The 20187-nt window shown below is 40.8% G+C and overlaps 1 protein-coding gene across 2 annotated transcripts in view; it reads right to left on the bottom strand.

Moving 5' to 3' along the window:
* Positions 1 to 11387, bottom strand: part of LOC109921298 (deoxyribonuclease-1-like) — an 18195-nt gene extending 6808 nt beyond the window's left edge. The window contains exons 1-6 of one of the 2 annotated variants that reach the window (XM_020521328.2): positions 11262 to 11387; positions 8537 to 8684; positions 8376 to 8464; positions 7645 to 7728; positions 5855 to 5970; positions 3961 to 4073 (exon numbers count right to left, since the gene is read on the bottom strand). In XM_020521328.2, coding sequence (XP_020376917.1) covers positions 3961 to 4073; positions 5855 to 5970; positions 7645 to 7728; positions 8376 to 8464; positions 8537 to 8674 — 540 coding nt within the window. In that variant the 5' untranslated portion in view covers positions 8675 to 8684; positions 11262 to 11387. Of the gene's footprint in view, positions 1 to 3960; positions 4074 to 5854; positions 5971 to 7644; positions 7729 to 8375; positions 8465 to 8536; positions 8685 to 10371; positions 10485 to 11261 lie in introns of those variants that run through there. The other variant, XM_048614366.1, reaches the window with a different exon arrangement.
* Between the last annotated feature and the right edge of the window lie 8800 nt (positions 11388 to 20187).

Below are 20187 nucleotides of genomic sequence, written 5' to 3'. Positions count from 1 at the left end.
CAGCAGGTCTGGCAGCATCTGTGAAGGAGAAATTAGAGTTAACGTTTTGGGTCCGGTGACCCTTCCTCAGAACTGAGGAACGTTAACTCTGTTTTCTCCTTCACAGATGCTGCCAGACTTGCTGAGCTTTTCCAGCAACTTTGTTTTTGTTGGGATAGGATTTGATTGATTACTGGACAGCCTAATTTATTCTTCATTGACATCATTGGGTATAAACTAAACGAGAGCCCCAATCTTACAGTGTGGACAGTTTAAAATTAGCCCTCAGTTTCTTTTCTGATTAAAAGGTAATGAAATATTTAGGTGGGGATCTTTGATAGAAGTATCTAAACATTCAGGATTTCAACATTTCAGGAAAAATCTGTGATTAAGTCAACTCAATCTGCCCTTGTATTGTTGGATACAGTAATAACTGGTCACAATTTGGTAAGAGGTCTGGAAGAGAAATCTCCTCAAAAAGCAGAAAAGTTAAGTATGGACAGCAAACTAGGAGCTAATATCACAAAAATCACAAAAAAGCATGTTATAATTGAATTGAACCATTAGATGATCTCAACAGCAGATAAAAATACTGAATACGCAAAGGAGATTTATGCAAATCATACCAGAACTGAGATGTTGGCAAAGTTAAACAGGTTGGCGCTTTCTTTTCTCTAGGAGGAAGGAGACTAACCTTCTTAGAAATCTGAGAGAGTTTGATAGGAACATCAAAAATATTTGATATAAATGGGGAATATGTTATTTATTCTTGACACTAGAATAAGGGGCTGTAAATAAAGACAGTGACTAATAAGTTTAGTAGGTAATTCAGGAAAAATCCCTTCAACAATAGGGAATAGACATGGAATTCATTGAACCATAGAATCCCTCTAGTGTGGAAGCAGGCCATTTGGCTCATTGAGTCCACACCCACGCTCTGAAGAGCATCCCACCCAGACCCACCCTCTACCCTATCCTTGTACGCCTGCATTTCCCATGGCTAATCCCCATAGCCTGTACATCCCTAGACACTATGGGCAATTTTAGCCTGGCCAACCCGCCTGACCTGCACATCTTTGGACTGTAGGAGGAAACCAGAGCACCCAGAGGAAACTCACACAGACAGGGGGAGAATGTGCAAACTCCACACAGACAGTTGCCCAAGGGTGGAATTGGTATTGGCTTGGACAATAAAGCTACTTAGACCAGTTCAATTTGTTTGTCTTATTGACTTTGTATAAGGCAAGATGTAGCTGACAGAGTCCTGGTGGTATTTAATGATATTAAAAATCTGCAGTTCAAATCAACTTTTCTGAGCAACATATTTCTTGGCTAGAGAGTGGTGAATCTATGGAATTCACTGCCACAGAAGGCTGTGGAGGCCAGGTCATTGAGTACATTTAAGACTGAGATAGATAGGTTCTTGATTATCAAGGGGATCAAGGGTGACGGGGAGAAAGCAGGAGAATGGGGTTGAGGAACTTATCAGCCATGATTGGATGGTGGAGCAGACTCGATGGGTGGAATGGCCTAATTTCTGCTCCTATGTCTTATGGTCTTATGGAATCAAAGAACAAAAGAACAAAGAAAATTACAGCACAGGAACAGGCCCTTCGGCCCTCTAAGCCTGCGCCGATCCAGATCCTCTATCTAAATCTGTCGCCTATTTTCCAAGGATCTGTATCCCTCTGTTCCCTGCCCATTCATGTATCTGCCTAGATACATCTTAAATGACGCTATCATGCCCGCTCTACCACCTCCGCTGGCAACGCGTTCCAGGCACCCACCACCCTCTGCGTAAAGAACTTTCCACGCATATCTCCCTTAAACTTTTCCCCTCTCACCTTGAAATCGTGACCCCTAGTAATTGAGTCCCCCACTCTGGGAAAAACCTTCTTGCTATCCACCCTGTCTATACCTCTCATGATTTTGTAGACCTCAATCAGGTCCCCCCTCCACCTCTGTCTTTCTAATGTAAATAATCCTAATCCAATCAACCTCTCTTCATAGCTAGCACCCTCCATACCAGGCAACATCCTGGTGAACCTCCTCTGCACCTCCTCCAAAGCATCCACACCCTTTTGGTAATGTGGCGGCCAGAACTGTATGCAGTATTCCAAATGTGGCCGAACCAAAGTCCTACACAACTGTAACATGACCTGCCAACTCTTGCACTCAATACCCCGTCCGATGAATGAAAGCATGCCGTATGCTTTCTTGACCACTCTATCAACCTGCGTTGCCACCTTCAGGGTACAATGGACCTGAACACCCAGATCTCTCTGTGCATCAATTTTCCCCAGGGCTTTTCCATTTACCATATAGTTCGCCCTTGAATTGGATCTTCCAAAATGCACCACCTCGCATTTACCTGAACTGAACTCCATCTGCCATTTCTCCGCCCAACTCTCCAATCTATCTATATTCTGCTGCATTCTCCAACAGTCCCCTTCACTATCTGCTACTCCACCAATCTTAGTGTCATCTGCAAACTTGCTAATCAGACCATTTATACGTTCCTCCAGATCATTTACATATATCACAAACAGCAGTGGTCCCAACACAGATCCCTGTTGAACACCACTGGTCACAGTTCTCCATTTTGAGAAACTCCCTTCCACTACAACTCTCTGTCTCCTGTTGCCCAGCCAGTTCTTTATCCATCTAGCTAGTACACCCTGAACCCCATGCGACTTCACTTTCTCCATCAGCCTACCATGGGGAACCTTATCAAATGCCTTACTGAAGTCCATGTATATGACATCTATAGCCCTTCCCTCATCTATCAACTTTGTCACTTCCTCAAAGAATTCTATCAAGTTGGTAAGACATGACCTTCCCTGCACAAAACCATGCTGCCTATCACTAATAAGCCCATTTTCTTCCAAATGTAAATAGATCCTATCCCTCAGTATCTTCTCCAGCAGCTTCCCCACCACTGATGTCAGGCTCACCGGTCTATAATTACCTGGATTATCCTTGCTACCCTTCTTAAACAAGGGGACAACATTAGCAATTCTCCAGTCCTCTGGGACCTCACCCGTGCTCAAGGATGCTGCAAAGATATCTGTTAAGGCCCCAGCTATTTTCTCTCTTGTTTCCCTCAGTAACCTGGGATAGATCCCATCCAGACCTGGGGACTTGTCCACCCTAATGCCTTTTAGAATACCCAACACTTCCCCGCTCCTTATGCTGACTTGACCTAGAGTAATCAAACATCTATCCCTAACCTCAACATCCGTCATGTCCCTCTCCTCAGTGAATACCGACGCAAAGTACTCATTAAGAATCTCACTCATTTTCTCTGACTCCTCGCATAACTTCCCTCCTTTGTCCTTGAGTGGGCCAACCCTTTCTCTAGTTACCCTCTGCTCCTTATGTATGAATAAAAGGCTTTGGGATTTTCCTTAATCCTGTTTGCTAAAGATATTTCATGACCCCTTTTAGCCCTCTTAATTCCTCATTTCAGATTGGTCCTACTTTCCCGATGTTCTTCCAAAGCTTCATCTGTTTTCAGTCGCCTAGACCTTATGTCTGCTTCCCTTTTCCTCTTTGCTAGTCTCACAATTTCACCTGTCATCCATGGTTCCCTAATCTTGCCCTTTCTATCCCTCATTTTCACAGGGACATGTCTGTCCTGCACTCTAATCAACCTCTCTTTAAAAGCCTCCCACATATCAAACCTGTGTCCCTGCCACTGTGAGGCAGCAGTGCTAACCATTGAGCAACCATGCTGCTCACAGAATTAATCTGGTGAGAGTGGTATAAATTTGTTTAAGGAGACGCGAGGCATGAGGGAGAAAGGAAATGAAGGATATGTTGATAAGATGATAAATAAGGATTGGAGGATGCTTGAGGAAAGCATAAGCACCAGCTTATGCCTATTATATCTTATATCCATCTTTTAGACTAAATGAGCAGTCTTAGTATTTACTTACTGGTAAATACTATGTAGTAGTACTAAGTAATAGTAGTACTTACCTCAGTATTGAAGTGATTTCTTGCATCAGCCCAAACATCATACAATCCATCAACCTCTCTGACTGCATAACTTGGACTAGTGTGGATGGCTGCGAGTACAAAATCCTTGACAGCTGTCAAAACACATTGTAACAAATGTTATTATCAAAGAGTTTGTGAAGGGTATTATTTCTTAGAATTTGTCCGTTATTTTGAAGGCAAAACAAAACAAGCACAATATTTCAATTTTTATTTGGGACATATAAAGATTTCATTCCATAGCATTGCCTTTCAGTTATAGAAATAAAGGCAAAGGGTGTGATTTTCCCTTCCATGCAGGTGGTGAGAAGGGGAAATAATGGTGTAACATGCCCCTGGAGGGAAACTCATTTCCTTCTCACTCTCTCACTAATTAAGTCACAGGCGAGGAAGTCCATGGGCAACTTTCTTGGCTTGTCATCAATTAAGGCCCTTAAATGGCCACCTAATGGCCACTCAAGGACCTTAACTTGCCATTTCTCTGATCACCTACCAACCTCATGAGTGAGAATTGTGGATAGTTCCCCGAATGTGAAACAAGGGCAACATGGCCATTGATTTGGAGGGGCCTCTAATTGCCTTAATCTGGGTCAATTTGAGGCACAGATTGGAAGAAAGAGATGGGCTCTGAAAGCCTCCGATGCCCTCACTTCTGACTCCCTCCCACCTCTCTTTCCCTGTGACTCACCCACTGCATGACAAGGACATAAAAAGTATTTAGCTTCTTGATGATTATATGTAGCCCTCAAGCAGCGGACTTCTGAATGGTTGCTAGTTTATGGTGAACTGGGATGTTATTGTCAAAGCCTGGGGTTTGCCAAGAAACTCACCCACGCACTGTCTGTCAGCTCTTAATAAGCTGATTGAAGGGTGATTGGTTTAAGTTTTCTCAGTGGTACGGGTGGCATGTTCATTACTCAACATGCACACCCCCATACTTTTAAAACAGAAAGGAAATTTCACAAATTTCACAAAATTTAAAAGTCACAGTCACCAAGAGTTTTCACTTTGGGTACAACTGACTCAAACTTTGCTGGTTTTCAGGTTTCCAGGTTTTCAGCATCTAAAATAGACATAAAATTTTGTGAAAACAAAATTCTTGTCATTGGCTGAAACATGGCGTTGGAGAACCAGCAGATTGTCCCTTGTGGTAGTAGGTCACGCATTTGTGACAGTAAGTTCCCATGTGGTGAATTCCTGATTTCCTGATCAGAGGTAAGCTTACCTCTGTATAGGTGAATGGGTTCAGAGTGAGTTAAAATCATGCCCATTTTTAGTCTGTCACCAAGACAGAAAAAGCGTCAGAATCACTGAATGACTTGCGTCTTCATGTTAAATAGAAGTACAGCAACGGGAAAAACTCGGGGTGGCAGCTTGAGTTAGGAGGAGTAAAAATAAAATAACAATGATTAAAAGAAGTCTTGTACTGCAAAAACACTTCTTCCATGGTTTCAATCACAATAAAGCATCTTCTGCTATATGTCACTCGGTTTATGATGTAAGGGCATGTGGGGCTTGGACAATAAAGCTACTCAGACCAGTTCAATTTGTTTGTGTTATTGACTTTGTATAAGGCAAGATGTAGCTGACAGAGTCCTGGTGGTATTTAATGATATTAAAAATCTGCAGTTCAAATCAACTTTTCTGAGCAACATATTTCTTGGTCAGAGCACAGGCCAGTGTAACGTGGCAATAAATTATTTGTATTTCTAGCTGAGGCACTGGCTACTAATAACATATTTCATCACTTCTCAACCAGGTTTTCAATCTTGGTTTTTTATTTGTCAGCAGGGACACCAGAATAATTTATTAGTTTTAGTGCATATGAGATTTTCTCAACAAAACAAAATAACTGTTTGAGATGACCAAAGCATACTTGTAGTGAGGGAATGGAAGTGCACTATAAAAGGTTCACGGATGAAAGTGTCGGTCCCACACTGTTCACAGCCATCATCAAAGTGGTACCACTCCATAGGCTTGAGAATATTCTCGCTGCCAGAAACAAAGCAAAGTCAGTCATCATGTTTGATTGTCAGGCAAATTGTTTTTGAACAAAGAACTGTGAATCCTGGAAATCTGAAACAAAAACTGAAAATCAGCAGGTCTGACAACTCTGCTTTCTCTCCACAGATACTAACATTTCGAGTCCAGTGACTCTTTGTCAGCATCTGCAGTTCTTTCTTTTAAATTGTATTTTAATGCTGCTAAAGGTATAGACAACAATTTTCCGAGTGCATTGAAGTCTAAATATGGTTCAACTTGGATTGTTTCTTCCTTACCTATGGCATTTTAAATTGCAAAATCTACATTTTCAGTCTAGTTTTCTCAGATACTATTTCAGTATCTGAGTTATTGCGAATAGTGTTGAAAATTGTGCAATTGACAGTGAACATCCCCATTTCTGACCATGATTGAGGGAAGGTACTTGATGAAACAGCTGAAGATGGTTGGAACTTGGACACTAACCTGTCAACCTTCTGCACAGATGTCTTGGAGCTGTGATCTCTAATCTCTAACAAACACTATCATCTTCCTTTGTGCGAGGTATGACTCAAACTAGTGAAGGGTTTTCCCCAGAATGTCATTGACTTAGTTTTACTAGGGGTGTTTGACGTCACTCTCATTCAAATGCAGCCTTGATGTCAAGGATGATCACAGGATGTTCCTTTAATAATTGGACAAAGTAGCCCTACAAGGACAATCTAGATTAAATGCACTTGCATTTCAATGGTAAAATATATTTCATGCAATTTTATAATCAACAAGTCCAGAGATGTTATTATACATCTCTGGAGCAGGTGGGATTTGAATTTGGGCCTCCTGGCCTGGAGGTAGGGATGCTGCCATTGTTCCACAAGAGCCCTTCAGTGGCAAAATAATGTGCATAATGTGATACAATAAACCTGTTTTCGAAAGGAACATGTCATCTGACTTTCAAATTAATGGTCATTGGAATATCATTTAGTTTATATACTAATTTAAACTATGTTAATTCCCATTTAAGCGCCTCAATTGGTGTTGAGGCTGGAGTCATCCATGAACCTTCCTGTTCCAGATGTAATTGGGGCAGAGGTGGGAAGACGGCAGGATCCTCTATCCACACTCTGTAGCCTGATTAAACATTTCCTTGCACCTTGGAACAGGACTTTACAATCTGCTGTCAGTATGAACTTTAGTACATTCTGTTCTGGAGTGGGAGTGTGGAATACTGAAAGGGGAGTTTGTCGTGTAGTTTATTTGTTCTGGCACGGAAGCCTGCCAGAAGGACACTTTCCCATATTGCTTAAATAACAGGACTGAAAACATTAACTTTGCTTTCTCCCCACAGATGCTGCCAGACCTATTGAGCTTTGCCAGTAATTCTGTTTTCATTTCATCTCCAGCATCCGCAGTTTGTTTATTTTTGTTTTACTTAAATACATCTTTATCTGGACTGTCAAATATTATCATCTGTGTAAAATCTTCAGACAATGCGCTCTTCATTTTATCAAACCAGGAAGATCATATCATGGTCATTATGAGCTGGGGAAGCTAACATGTTCAGTAAATAGGGCAAACTTTTTTTTTCACAGAGAAGCTAAATGGATCAAGTCAACTTAACCCAAAACTCCATCTCTGTATCTCTGCATGGGAGATGGACAACTCGTGTTCAAGTAGGAGACTCACTTGTACACAAATGCATATTTTTCTCTGTATGAACTGCGACCAAGATGATCAGAGATGATGTAATTATATTGCAGTTTGGTTGATCTGTAAAACAAAAACATTATTGTTGCTTATTTTAAATAATTCAAAAATATAAGAATGTATAAAATCATCAAATTATGATCCAATTTGAAAAAAAACGGCTGTTTTTAACATATAGTGAATTACATGATAATTCTAAATTCCGGTCTCAGTTGCCAAGAAAGGGAGAGGTTATTTTTGTATCTTCAGTTTGTATATTTAATTCCATTGATGGTCATTGGTCAGAAAACCATACAGAACAGGAATTTATATGCTTCACATTTTACATCAGAGAGGAACTTATTGTTTGTGTGAGCAGCAATTGTTCAAAATAGTATGTTTGGCACAGTGCACTGTTGGTGTGATGTACAGATTCATGGATTGGTAGGACTTCCCTGACTTCTTGTGACTATATAGCTCTTCCTAAATCCATCCGATAATTCAAGTTTTCAGAATTGTTTTTTAAGTCCTTCCTTCCAACATTCCTTTCACAACCATTGACCAGCTATTGCATCCCACTAATTTTGGGCAGGAATTTGTGCAGATAATGCCTTAGAATTCATATCTCCCAGATCTCACTGAGGGTGGGATCATTTAACATCTTTCTTAGTTCTGACCTGAATAACTCCATCTTCAAGTTAAGGTCAAGGATAATGTTTCTATTTACTTACTGATTCAGTTCCATCACTAGTTGTGTTATTGCTGAATTGTCAGCGTCCATAACTTCTTCAATGGTGATAAGATCATACCTTTGTAAAATCTGAGGGAAAGCAAAAATAAGTGTGTGCTCAATCTATAGATGTTGCTGAATGTTTGCTTTGATTGTGCTTACCAGGATGAGAATGTTCAGAGTCCTGTGATCACTGACTTTTGACTGATCAAATCTCTGGATGTTAAATGCTGCAATTTTAAGCCCTTGACTTCCCTGCATAAAGCAGCCAATGAGAATCATCATCACAAGAAATGCCATTTTTGTGGCTCTAGGATTAAAAGAGAAACAAACAATTAAATGAGGTAAAGGCTTTAAGACTTAATTAGATATATACCCTTGTACAGCTCTACAAGATATTGAATCCATCAACTTGACAGCATTTGACAACATGGACAAAAGAACTGAATTCCAGAGTTGAGGTGAGAGTGACAGCCCTTGGCATTTAACTGAATGTGGCGTCAAGGAGACCTAGCAAAACTGGAATCAATGAGTATCGGGGGCAAACACTCCAGTGGTCAGAGTCATATCTGACACATAGCAGATGGTTGTGGTTGTTGGAGGTCAGTCAACTCAGCTCCAGGACATCTCTGCAGGAGTTCCTCAGGGTTGTGTCCTAGGCCCAACCATCTTCAGCTGCTTCATCAATGACCTTCCCTCCATCATAAGGTCAGAAATGGGGATGTTTGCCAATGATTGCACAACGTTCAGCACCATTTGTGACTCCTCAAACAATGAAGCAGTCCATGTTCAAATGCAACAAGACCTGGACAGTATCCAGGCTTGGCCGTCAAGTAGCAAGTAACATTCACGTCATACAAATGCCTGGCTATGACCATCACCAATAAGAGACAATCTAACCACCACACCTTGACATTTAATGGTGTTACCATCACTGAATCTCCCACTATCAACATCCTCGGGGTTATCATTGATCAGAAATTCAACTGGACTCACCATGTAACACAGTGACTACAAGACCAGGTCTGAGGCTAGGAATACTGCAGCAAGTAACTTACCTCCTGACTCCTCAAAGCCTGCCCACCATCTACAAGGCACAAGTCAGGGGTGTGATGGAATACTCCCCACTTGCATGGATGTGTGCAGCCCCGACAACACTCAAGAAGTTTGACACCATCCAGGACAAAGCAGCCAGCCTGATTAGCACTACATCCACAAGCATACACTCCCCCACCACTGACGCTCAGCAGCAGCAGTGTGTACTATCTACAAGAGGCACTGCAGAAATTCACCGAAGATCCTCAGACAGCACCTTCCAAACTCATGACCACTTCCATCTAGAAGAACAAGGGCAGCAGATATCTGGGAACACCACCACCATCAAGTTTTCCTCCAAGCACTCACTATCTTGACTCGGAACTATATTGCCATTCTTTCACTGTCACTGGGTCAAAATCCTGGAATTCGCTCTAATGGCATGGTGGGTTAACCCACAGCAGGTGGATGGCAGCAGTTCAAGAAGGCAGATCACCAACACCTTCTCAAGGGCAACTAGGGAGGGGCAATAAATGCTGACCAGCCAATAGTACCCATATTCCACAAAATGAACAAATAAAAAAAATTGTGAACAAGAACTGAAGGTATCAGATTTATTAGACTTTTGGTATACATATTTTTCCCATATTCAATGAATGGTGCACACACTAACATATCAAATGACTTTTTTATCCTGGCAAATTCTACACGAGAATGCTCTACTCATATTAATTTGTCAAAAAACAACACCCTCCTATCATACACTTTTAGAACCTGAACCAGAAATGCATAAGTTATAGATTCTTCCTCCTTCCTGTATTATCTTCTGATTGAGTTATAGAATTGTTTACTTTGATGTATTCTTTTCAAGACTTTTGTTGAAATGTTCACCTCCCCTTCATTCCTCCTGCAAACTTTATAAACCAGATGCCACATCATTAATTGCCAACTCCTTGATTTACCTTATAATTTCTTCTATTTTTTTCAAAGTCTGCACATACTGCACTATGAGCCTTGGTCCTTCATCTAGCCTCTTGGAATAAAAAGGTTGACTCAACATGCATATGCTTTTCTCCTCATGTTTTCCTTCCTTTCATGGAGACAATAGATTTTACGGGAATGCAGATGACCTAAGTCGTCATTGTTTGGAAGTGAATTTGGATAGTGAGTGCTGACAGATTATTTTGTTATGGTGGAGCTTTATGTGATGTGCAGCCAGATTTCCATTCCAGCAAGGGTCAGTGGTATAGGGCAAAAGGAAGGTCTTTGTCTATCTGGAATGTAAATACTGCATTGGTTGAGATGAGATGTGCCAGCTCTTGATATTCAACCTAAGACCTTCCTGAGCAATCAAAATCAAAATCATGCATGAAGGTGCCTTAATTTCCAAAATCATCAAGATCGATCTTATTCTACTTTTACTGTTGTCTCAAGAGCAATTCTGTGTATCCTTTTCACCTCAAAACAGCACAAAGAAAATTCACACTAATTTTTGCCCACAAATTTCCATTTTAGAAACATGACTTATAATAATTTTGATTAATGGCAGAAAAAGTGATCCCTTAGTTATATAATTCCACTGTAATGCTACAACCTATGTATCAGCAAGTACAGATATTTTCAAGCATAAAATATTTTACAATAAATATCACCAAATTGATCATCACTGATTACCCAAATGTAACTGTTTCCTTACATTAAAAATTCATAAACTTATAATTGACCATTATTAAAGTTCTTCGGAAAATGTATTAAACTTCAGAGTTTACAAATATATATATCAACAATATCAACATTTTTATTTTTGAAGAAAATTCACAGTATAATAATATTGAATTTCAATTTACTGTACCTGAGAACAAAACAATCTTCAGTCAAATGAATCTCAACAAAATGAGACTACACTCAATTTGTTTTTCCATTTGTTAATATACACCGAGGGTTGATAAGCATTATTAATATGCATTGTTAACTTACAGACATGGGAAAATGTGTTTAGAGACACCTGCTTTCAGAATTCCTACATGCTGTGTGAATAAACATTTACGTGTATATAATAAAGGGGTAGGAGATATTTCCTGATAAGATACATTTCTTCAAATGCTTTGCTGATAAAGTAAGGGTGTTTTAATTACATCACAGCTGTTACCTTCACATAAAAATCCACCATGTTCAGTTTCCCTTTGAGGGACTTAAGTAAATTTGATTCCGCTTCTGCCTGGGGATGTACAGCTTTCCAGTAACTAAACAAAAAGTCCTTCTTCGTGTACTAATTCAAGTGTACTCAGAGATCTGTTGGCCACACAAAAGTATCATGATCATGCCCAGTTCTCCTCTCATCTGAGAATAACCCCCAATGAGGCCAGAATGTTCATACAGAGACAAGTGACCACTAAATCTGTGACTTCCATGGATTAAGGGAAGCTGGAACTAGGGGGCACAGTTGATGACTATGTGCTCTCTCTTTTAAGATGGTAGTGAAGAGAATTTATTTTCTCTTAGAAGCCTGTAAGTCTGTTGAACTCTCTTCCAGAGAGCAGTGGAAGCTATTCCACCGAATTTACTCAAGACTAACTTATATAGATTTTGATGGACAAATTTTAAGACAAGGGTTGTGGGGTCAAACAGGGAGTTAAGAGCAGCCATGGTCTTATTGAATGGCACAGCAAGCTCAAAGTGCTGAGAGGCCTACTCTTGTTAACTTGTTCCTAAGTATGATTAAAAAGAACTGCAGCTAACCCACATATCTCTCAACTCAATAAGGGAAGCAGATTGCATTTGAAGGTATTCAAGATCAAACTGTGAAATTGTTTTCTCATAAGCTTACCTTGTTAAATATTTGAAGGCACTATATAAACTTAGTCAAGGAAGGCACAGGAACAGATGAAATGCAAACATTGAGCTTGTGATTTCCTTATGGCTGCTTCCACTCTGTTGCTGCAGCTTTGAGGAAGGTACAACTTAAACCCACAAGTTTCTAAGACACTTCCAGCAACATTTTGACACTGGAGCAAACGGAGTTTTGAGAAAATTACAGGTTTGCATTGATGATAAAACGTGAAGTAAACTAAGCCGCCCACCCATATTCACAAGAGAGTTAATAGCCAACCAAGGAAACAGGATCTTTCAGCAGAAAATGAAGCTGTATAAACCAAGCAATGTTTGAAGATCCTGAGCAAAATGAATAACTATAGAAGCATTACAAAAGGGCAAAAGGGAGGGAAAATAAAACTTGAAAGAGATATAAGGGTAGACAGACAAAGAAAAAGCACACAACATTATGTGTGTGTGGAATCTGATTTAGAGGAAACTTTAGAAAACACAGTTATGACTTTAACTTACCTGAATTATCGGTCAATCTAAATCTAAAGTTGAAGAGCAGTAATGTTTTCAATATGAAGTCAACCTTTCCCCACTCATAATAAATTCCGTGCTCTTCTAGTAGCCAGTTGTTAAATAACTAATACAGTATGTGAAACCATTGTATCACAACATCTACTCACCCATATCAAAATGAGAAGTATAAGGCCAGCTTTATTTACATTGCCACCAACATCTATCTAACAAAACTTCACTTAGTGTTTAAACGTTAAAACATATGAAATTGGTGTAATGTTCTGATGTTTTGAATAGTCTGTATGGCAGCTTATTAGAATGATGAGAAAACTGCACTTGGAACTAAAAGGTGTTTAATGTACAAAATGGGCATTCTGTTGCTAGAACCACAGTTACTCATGTGTCACATAGAAATAAGTGGGCTAGAAAACCTTTTGTAATTGATTAAAATAGAACAGAAAATGCAGGAAAAGCTCAACAGATTAAAGAGTACTGAAATGTTTATTTCTCCATCCACAGATGGTGCCTGATTTGCAGATTATTTTTGAGCATCTTCCCTTGTATTTTTGGTTAATCTGCAGCATTTGCCTTTCCTTAAAAAATATTGACAATTTATGTGCGAGTCATTGGGCAGGGTCTTCTGTTTCTGATGATGGTGAGGTTGGAGTTAGGAAAGGCATTTAATTAGGCAGGATGGTGGTGTACCCGAATCCCACCACTTTCATGCTTTTGCCAGAATTCACTTTTTGGCAGGTGTGATCACCCCTACAAGGCCCAAGGGGAATTTCTAATTAATCTCTTTGTGGAGCTCATTGAGTATGAATTCCCTTAATAACAGCAACAGCCCACTCAACTGGAACTCATCACCTGAGCCAATTATAAAGCAGACCCAGGAATGGCTTGCAGACTGTCTATCCTGGGTTAGAATTGCCTATGTATGCCATGAGTAGTGCCTCTATTTTTGTGTTCAATGATTAAATGATGTTTCCTGAGTTAGTACAATGGCGACGAGAATCAAGAAAGGTTTTGGACAGCCTTGCCTTTCAACAAATGCAATAACAGTATGAGAGGAAATATTAAAAATGCTGCTGTTTGGCAAACTGGAACCTTATGATGTGGGTGTGGAGGACTGACCTCAGAAAAGGATGAGCTACTCTTTTCAGGCAAACGAGATCGAAGAGGATCACTGACAAGAAGTCATGTTCCTGATTGCTTGTGGAACCCTGACTTTCAGCATTGTAAAGATCCCAGCAACCCTGGAGTCAAAAGCTTTGGACGAACTGATGGATATGTTAGCAGATCACCATGACCTCAAATCATCTGTAATATTGCAGTGTTACAGGTTTAACACGGCAACTAGACTTCCCGGGGATCCAGTTACTGAATTCTTGACGAGACTGAGGAAACTGGCAGAACATTGTGAATCTAGGTCAGCACTTCAAGAAATATCGAGGGTTTGCTTAGTTTGTGGAATTAATAATATTACAACCCAAAGGAATACACTGACTGAACTAGATCTGGACCTCAAGAAAGCCATAGAAATGGCCTTTTCCCATGAAAACATAGAACAAGGGGCTCAGGAGCTTCAGAGGTCCATAGAAGGTACGGTCTGAACATTGGGCTACTTCCATTCCACACAACTAAGTCCCTATCAGATAATACTCAGCTCCTGGTTGTTGCCAAGGAGGGGTGACTGGAGTCAGATGCCGCAAGGTTCTATAACTGGACAGAAAGTTTCTCCACAATACAGTGAGGAGCATGAGCATCCGAGTTTCACTTGTGGACAAAGAGTTCACTGTAGACAAGTCTACCGGAATGGGTGGAACGTGTACTGCTCAGGCTGAAGAGCGAGCCATGTCAAGACAGGGCTTTGCAAATAAATCAGCCCAACGATGAGGAATTGATATAGCCAAATTATATCATTGCTCCCAAAGTGGCCCTAATTAAGATAAAACTGCAGGAAAATGGCCACCCCTGGACATGGAAGTGGACACAGGTGCCGCTGTATATATTGTTGGGGAGAAAACTGTAAGGAAACTCAGATCTAGCCTTTAAGCTGCAAGACACCAAGTCTAGATTGGCCACTGCACTGGGGAGCCCTTACGTATTACTGGGTTCACTGTAGCCCCAATTACACAGGCGCAGCAGACATTCCGAGTCCCTTTAATGTGGTACAATGGCCAGGTCCCAATTTTTTGGGAAGGGACTAGCTACAGAAAAATGGCTTGGATGGGCAACAAATCTTTAAAATGGTTACTGGTGATGAATATAAAGTCATTGGGAAGTATCCTGGAATGTTCCAAGGGGGCCTTGGGAGGATAAAGGCAGCAGGGCCAAGATCTATGTGCACTCAAAGCCTTAACTTAAATACGCCAAGGCACAGCTGGTCTTCTATGCCGTACTTGCCAAAGTAGAAGCCAAATTGGAATATTTAGAGGAACTTGCAAGATGGCGACAGAGTAGGGCTCCTGACCGGAGGTCATCCACTTCGATCACTCTTCTTTCTTCTTCTTTTCTCACTTTTTTCTTCCCTTCCTTTAGTTTTTTTTAGGTTTTTTCTTTCTCTACTTCTGGAGGAAGCTCAGTGGTGGAAGCAGTGGCAGCAGCTGCGGGACTTTGACAGTTGGCTGCAAGCCAGCTGGTGTGCCTGGGCCGAAATCTGGCACTCGGCAGCATCGCGACATCATTGATGTGCAGAGCGGGACTCTGCAGTGAGGCAGCTAACGTGGCAACAGAGCATGGCAGTGGCTGGGAACCAGCACGAGCACAGATGGCTGCAGCGGCAAATTGGTAGTTGAGGTCACAGCCTTGTGAAGTCTAGTGTGCCAATGGAGGTCAGCAGCAGTGGTCAATGGCGAAGTCGGCTGGTGAGCACAGGCTGGTGTTAGCCCAGTACAGGGGAGATCAAGCCCTCTTGGAGAATACCTGGCTTGGAGCATTTGCAGGCCCATGGCTTAAGAAAGGACTGTAAAGTTTGACTTTTTCTATGTCTGTAACTAAGATTTTGTACCTAGGTACCTAAGATGGCACCACAATCTACACTTTTCACTGTACTCTTGTACCCCATACTTGAGTACACATGACAATAAAACCTAAATCTAACTCTAAATCTAAAATCTAACTTGGCATCGTTGGCACAGTGAAATTTGCTGAATGGCTGCACTAGTAGTACCACTTTTAAAATCTGACAACATGGTCCTTCTTAGTGGGAATTATAAGTGAACAGAGCTCCCCACTTATATAATGCCATGTATAGAGACTTGTATGAAAAGCTAGTTGGAGGTCACATATTTTCTGAATTGGATATGATATATCTGCAATTTGGATGTTGTTTTAATCTCAAAGCTACAGCGAAGAAACATTTGGAGAGTTTGGAGGAGATTTTGTTACATTTCTGTGTGGCTGGTATCATACAAAAGCAAAAGGAAAAATCTGTGTTCCATGTAAACAAGGTAACATACCTCAAGTACAGGGTTGACAAGATGGATTACACCCTGTTGAAGAAAAGATGAAGGCCATTAAGCGGACTCTGGCTCCAAGGAACAAAACGGAATTGTAGTCTTTCCTAGGTCTCATAAATTACTATGGGACATACTCAACCTGGTGACCCTGTTGGCACCCCTCCATGACTTGCTAAAACAAAAATCAGAAATGGTAGTGGCAAATGCGACAAGAGAAAGCCTTGGCAAATGTCAAACAACAATTACTATCGATAAATATATTAGCTCATTATGACCCCTGAGACCACTCACTTTAACCTGCGATGCCTTCCCCATGGGATAGGAGTGATATCATCACATTGTTGGGAGGACAGAAGTTCCAGTCACATATGCATCACGAACCCTGGCGGAGGCAGAAAGGAAGTATGCCCTATGCCCAGATCGAGAAAGGTTTGGCAATGATGTTTGTGGTATAAAGGTTCCACTAGTATGTCTATGGTTGGCATTTCACCATAGTAACTGACCAAAAACCTCTGCTGGACCTCTTCAAGGAAGATAAGGTGATTCTGCCCATTATGTCAGCTCAGAACCAACACTGAGCTCTGCTATTAGGTGCCTATGAATATACCTTGGAACATTGTCCAGGTTATCTTCACCTCTGAAGATGACTGAAATCATCATGATTTTGAACGATAGACACTCTACCAATATCTGCCAAGCAAATCCAGGCTTGGACCCAAAAGGATTCTACATTGGTGAAGCTTCATCATATCAGGGAGACATATAGATAATGCAGATGTCTTGAGCTGGCTGCCACCAGGTTATCTTCACCTCTGAAGATGACTGAAATCATCATGATTTTGAACTAGATAAACACTCTACCAATATCTGGACGCCCACAATCAAAGGAAACCATTGCCTGATTGAAGGACTGAACATTTATCTCTATTTATTCCTTGTAAAACTTACTTCTGAACAGTCATAATTTAAGTTGAGGATTGCTGGCATTACCAATCAAATTAAAACCTTTTTAGTGCAGCCAAACAATGCAGGTGATACAGGAGGAAAAGGAACATTGTGCTTACATAGATGTATATATCTATTTGCATAAAAGCAAAATGTCATTGAAATCAAAAGAGAAAATGCTGGAGACTCTCAGCAGGTCTGAGGGCACCTGTGGAGAGAAAAACAAAATTAATGTTTTGAGTCCAAAGGCTCTTCTTTTGAACCACAGATGCTGCCAGACCTGCTGAGTTTCTTCATAGATTTATATAAATAGCAAAGTACATAGTAGCATAGTGCTTTTTCACAAAAAAGACTCCCAAAACCTTTACTCCAGTTTGAATTTTCAAGGGCGTGCATGTACTTATTAAGCTAAAATAATATAAATAAGCCTCAATGTTTTGTTGAATATCTCTGATCATTTTGCAAACATGACTCTGAGCTTCCAGTGGACTGTCATTTTAATTCTCCACATTGTTCAGATGCTGACACCTCTGTCTTTAGCCTGCTGCACTGTTTCAAAACCAGTGAGCTTCAGAACCAGCACTTCATTGTTCAATTAGGCACTTTACAGCCTACCCTTCCGGACTCAACATTGAGTTTAACAATTTCAGACCACGAACTTTGTCCCCCAATTTTTTTTTCCTTTTCTTGGCACATTTCAGTTTTTCTCTCATTCAGTTTCAGGAATCAGCACACCTGCTCTACACACATCTTTTGTTTATTTGTTTTTCTCTTGCCTCATCAGCATTTCCTTTGATGGCCTTCTGAGATTAACTCCTCTGTCATTCTATCTCTCCTGCCTTCCACTGTATTGCAGATCTTTCTTTCGTTCTTGTTCCATCCACTCATTGCTCAAAATCTACTGCATTTCTAATATCTCCCAGTCTTGCTGAAAGGTTTATCACCCAAAACATTGGGGAGAAAATTACGAGGGATGTAGATGGGATGCCTCTCCCTCCCTAACCTGGAAGCAAAATCAACTGTAAGTTAGCAGAGATTGTAGGAACTGCAGATGCTGGAGAATCTGAGATAACAAGGTGTAGAGCTGGATGAACACAGCAGGCCAAGCAGCATCAGAGGAGCAGGAAGGCTGATGTTTTGGGCCTACACCCTTCTTCAGAAATGGGGGAGGGGAAGGGGGTTCTGAAATAAATAGGAAGAGAGGGGGAGGCAGATAGAAGATGGATAAGTTAGCAGGTCATGAACACATCCATCTCACAACCATGTCTTATTGCAGACAGTTGGACTTCCATTCCTAAATCCTTTTATTTTATGTTTTGTAGTCAGCATTTTATATTCACTGTTATTTTTGTATGCTAGTTCTCAGCATATTTTTTGCAAAATTGAAAATGGATTATTTGTATTTGGGGAAGGTTTGCAGGTCACCTGATAAAATCTTCAGGAATATGTTAAGATAGAAAAATAAACTGTATCTGTCTTTATATTATTCAATAATAATACGTTCTGTTTGTAAAACGTGGTTCCACACACCAAAATGTCAACTTATTCATTCTTCACAGATCAGGCATTATCTGTTTTGTTAGTTCATGTTTCCAGCTTTTGCAAAATTATTTCCCCCCATGTATTTAATGAAGGTAGCAGTACACTTGGTAGTGTCTATGGGTTTCCTGTGAGAGGGCGCATCCGCCGTCCACTGCTGTGCCTGAGAAACAGACATGACCAGTTGGCAATACTGGCTGAATATATTCCTATGAGTTTTATCATATGACCTCCTGCCTCCTATAGCTCCATCCAGTCAAACGACTTTATTTTCGCCTATCTCCAAAGGAGACGTGTTCAAATAAAGTCAGAAACATTCCATACACTCAACCCATGAATTCCTCAATAACCTCAAGAACACAAAAATCAGCGATGAGGAGATTATGGTATCCTTTAACGTCACAGCTTTATTCACATCAGTTGACATCCCACTAGCCAAAGAAACAGTGGCTGCATTACTAGAGGAAGCAGCAACACAGACCAGCAGCTCCATCAGCAATGACAACATAGTTAAACTACTATACCTGTGCCTCACCACACACTTCGTCTTTAATGGTCAAGTATACAAACAGATCAATGGTACACCAATGGGGTCATCCATTTCAGGACTCATTGCAGAAGTGGTCATGCAAAGACTAGAACACACCACCCTCCCCCGCATTCAACCTAAACTGTGGATCTGGTACGTAGACGACACATTTGTCATTATTAAACGCAACAAATTAGAAGAGACCCACCACCTTATCAACAACTTATTCAGAGGGATTGAATTCACAAGGGAAGAAGAAAACAACGATCAACTTCCATTTCTGGACGTTAGTGTTGAGCGTATGAACAGCGGGGAGTTCCAAGCTTCAGTATATAGTACACTGATCAAATCCTCAACTTCCACAGCAACCACTCCAACTTCCACAAACAAAGCTGCATTAGCACACTATTTAAATGGGTCATGACACACTTCGACACTCCGGAACTACGCAGGAAAGAAGAAGAGCACCTATACAAAATCTTCACTATGAACGGATATTCCCCCAATTCATTCATAGTGCCTGTGAAACAGACAACAACAGGAGGTCACAGTATGCCCTAGCACACTGCCCTACATCAAAAACATATCAGAACTGACAACAAGACTCCTAAGACCACTAGGAATCATGGTAGCCCACAAGCCCATAGCTACTCTACAATAAACACTCACAAGGATTAAAGACCCCATTCCCACAACATGCAGAACCAACGTGGTTTACAAAATACCATGCAACAATTGCGACATTCCAACATTACATCGGACAGACAGGATGGAAACTAGCCATCAGAATACATGAACATCAGCTAGCAGCAAAACGACACAATGAACTTTCCTAAATGTCAGTAGGCTCAGACAATGAAGGCCATCAGTTTAACTGTGACAAGGTAACCATAGTCGACCAAGCCAAACATGGACACGCAAGGGAATTCCTAGAGGCATGGTTCTCCACCTGTAATGCAATCAACAAA

This window comes from Rhincodon typus, chromosome 30, assembly GCF_021869965.1.
Source record: "Rhincodon typus isolate 14 chromosome 30, sRhiTyp1.1, whole genome shotgun sequence".
Taxonomy (NCBI): domain Eukaryota; kingdom Metazoa; phylum Chordata; class Chondrichthyes; order Orectolobiformes; family Rhincodontidae; genus Rhincodon; species Rhincodon typus.
Note: the sequence above shows the minus strand (reverse complement) of the source record. Positions and strands in the feature narration are given on the sequence as shown.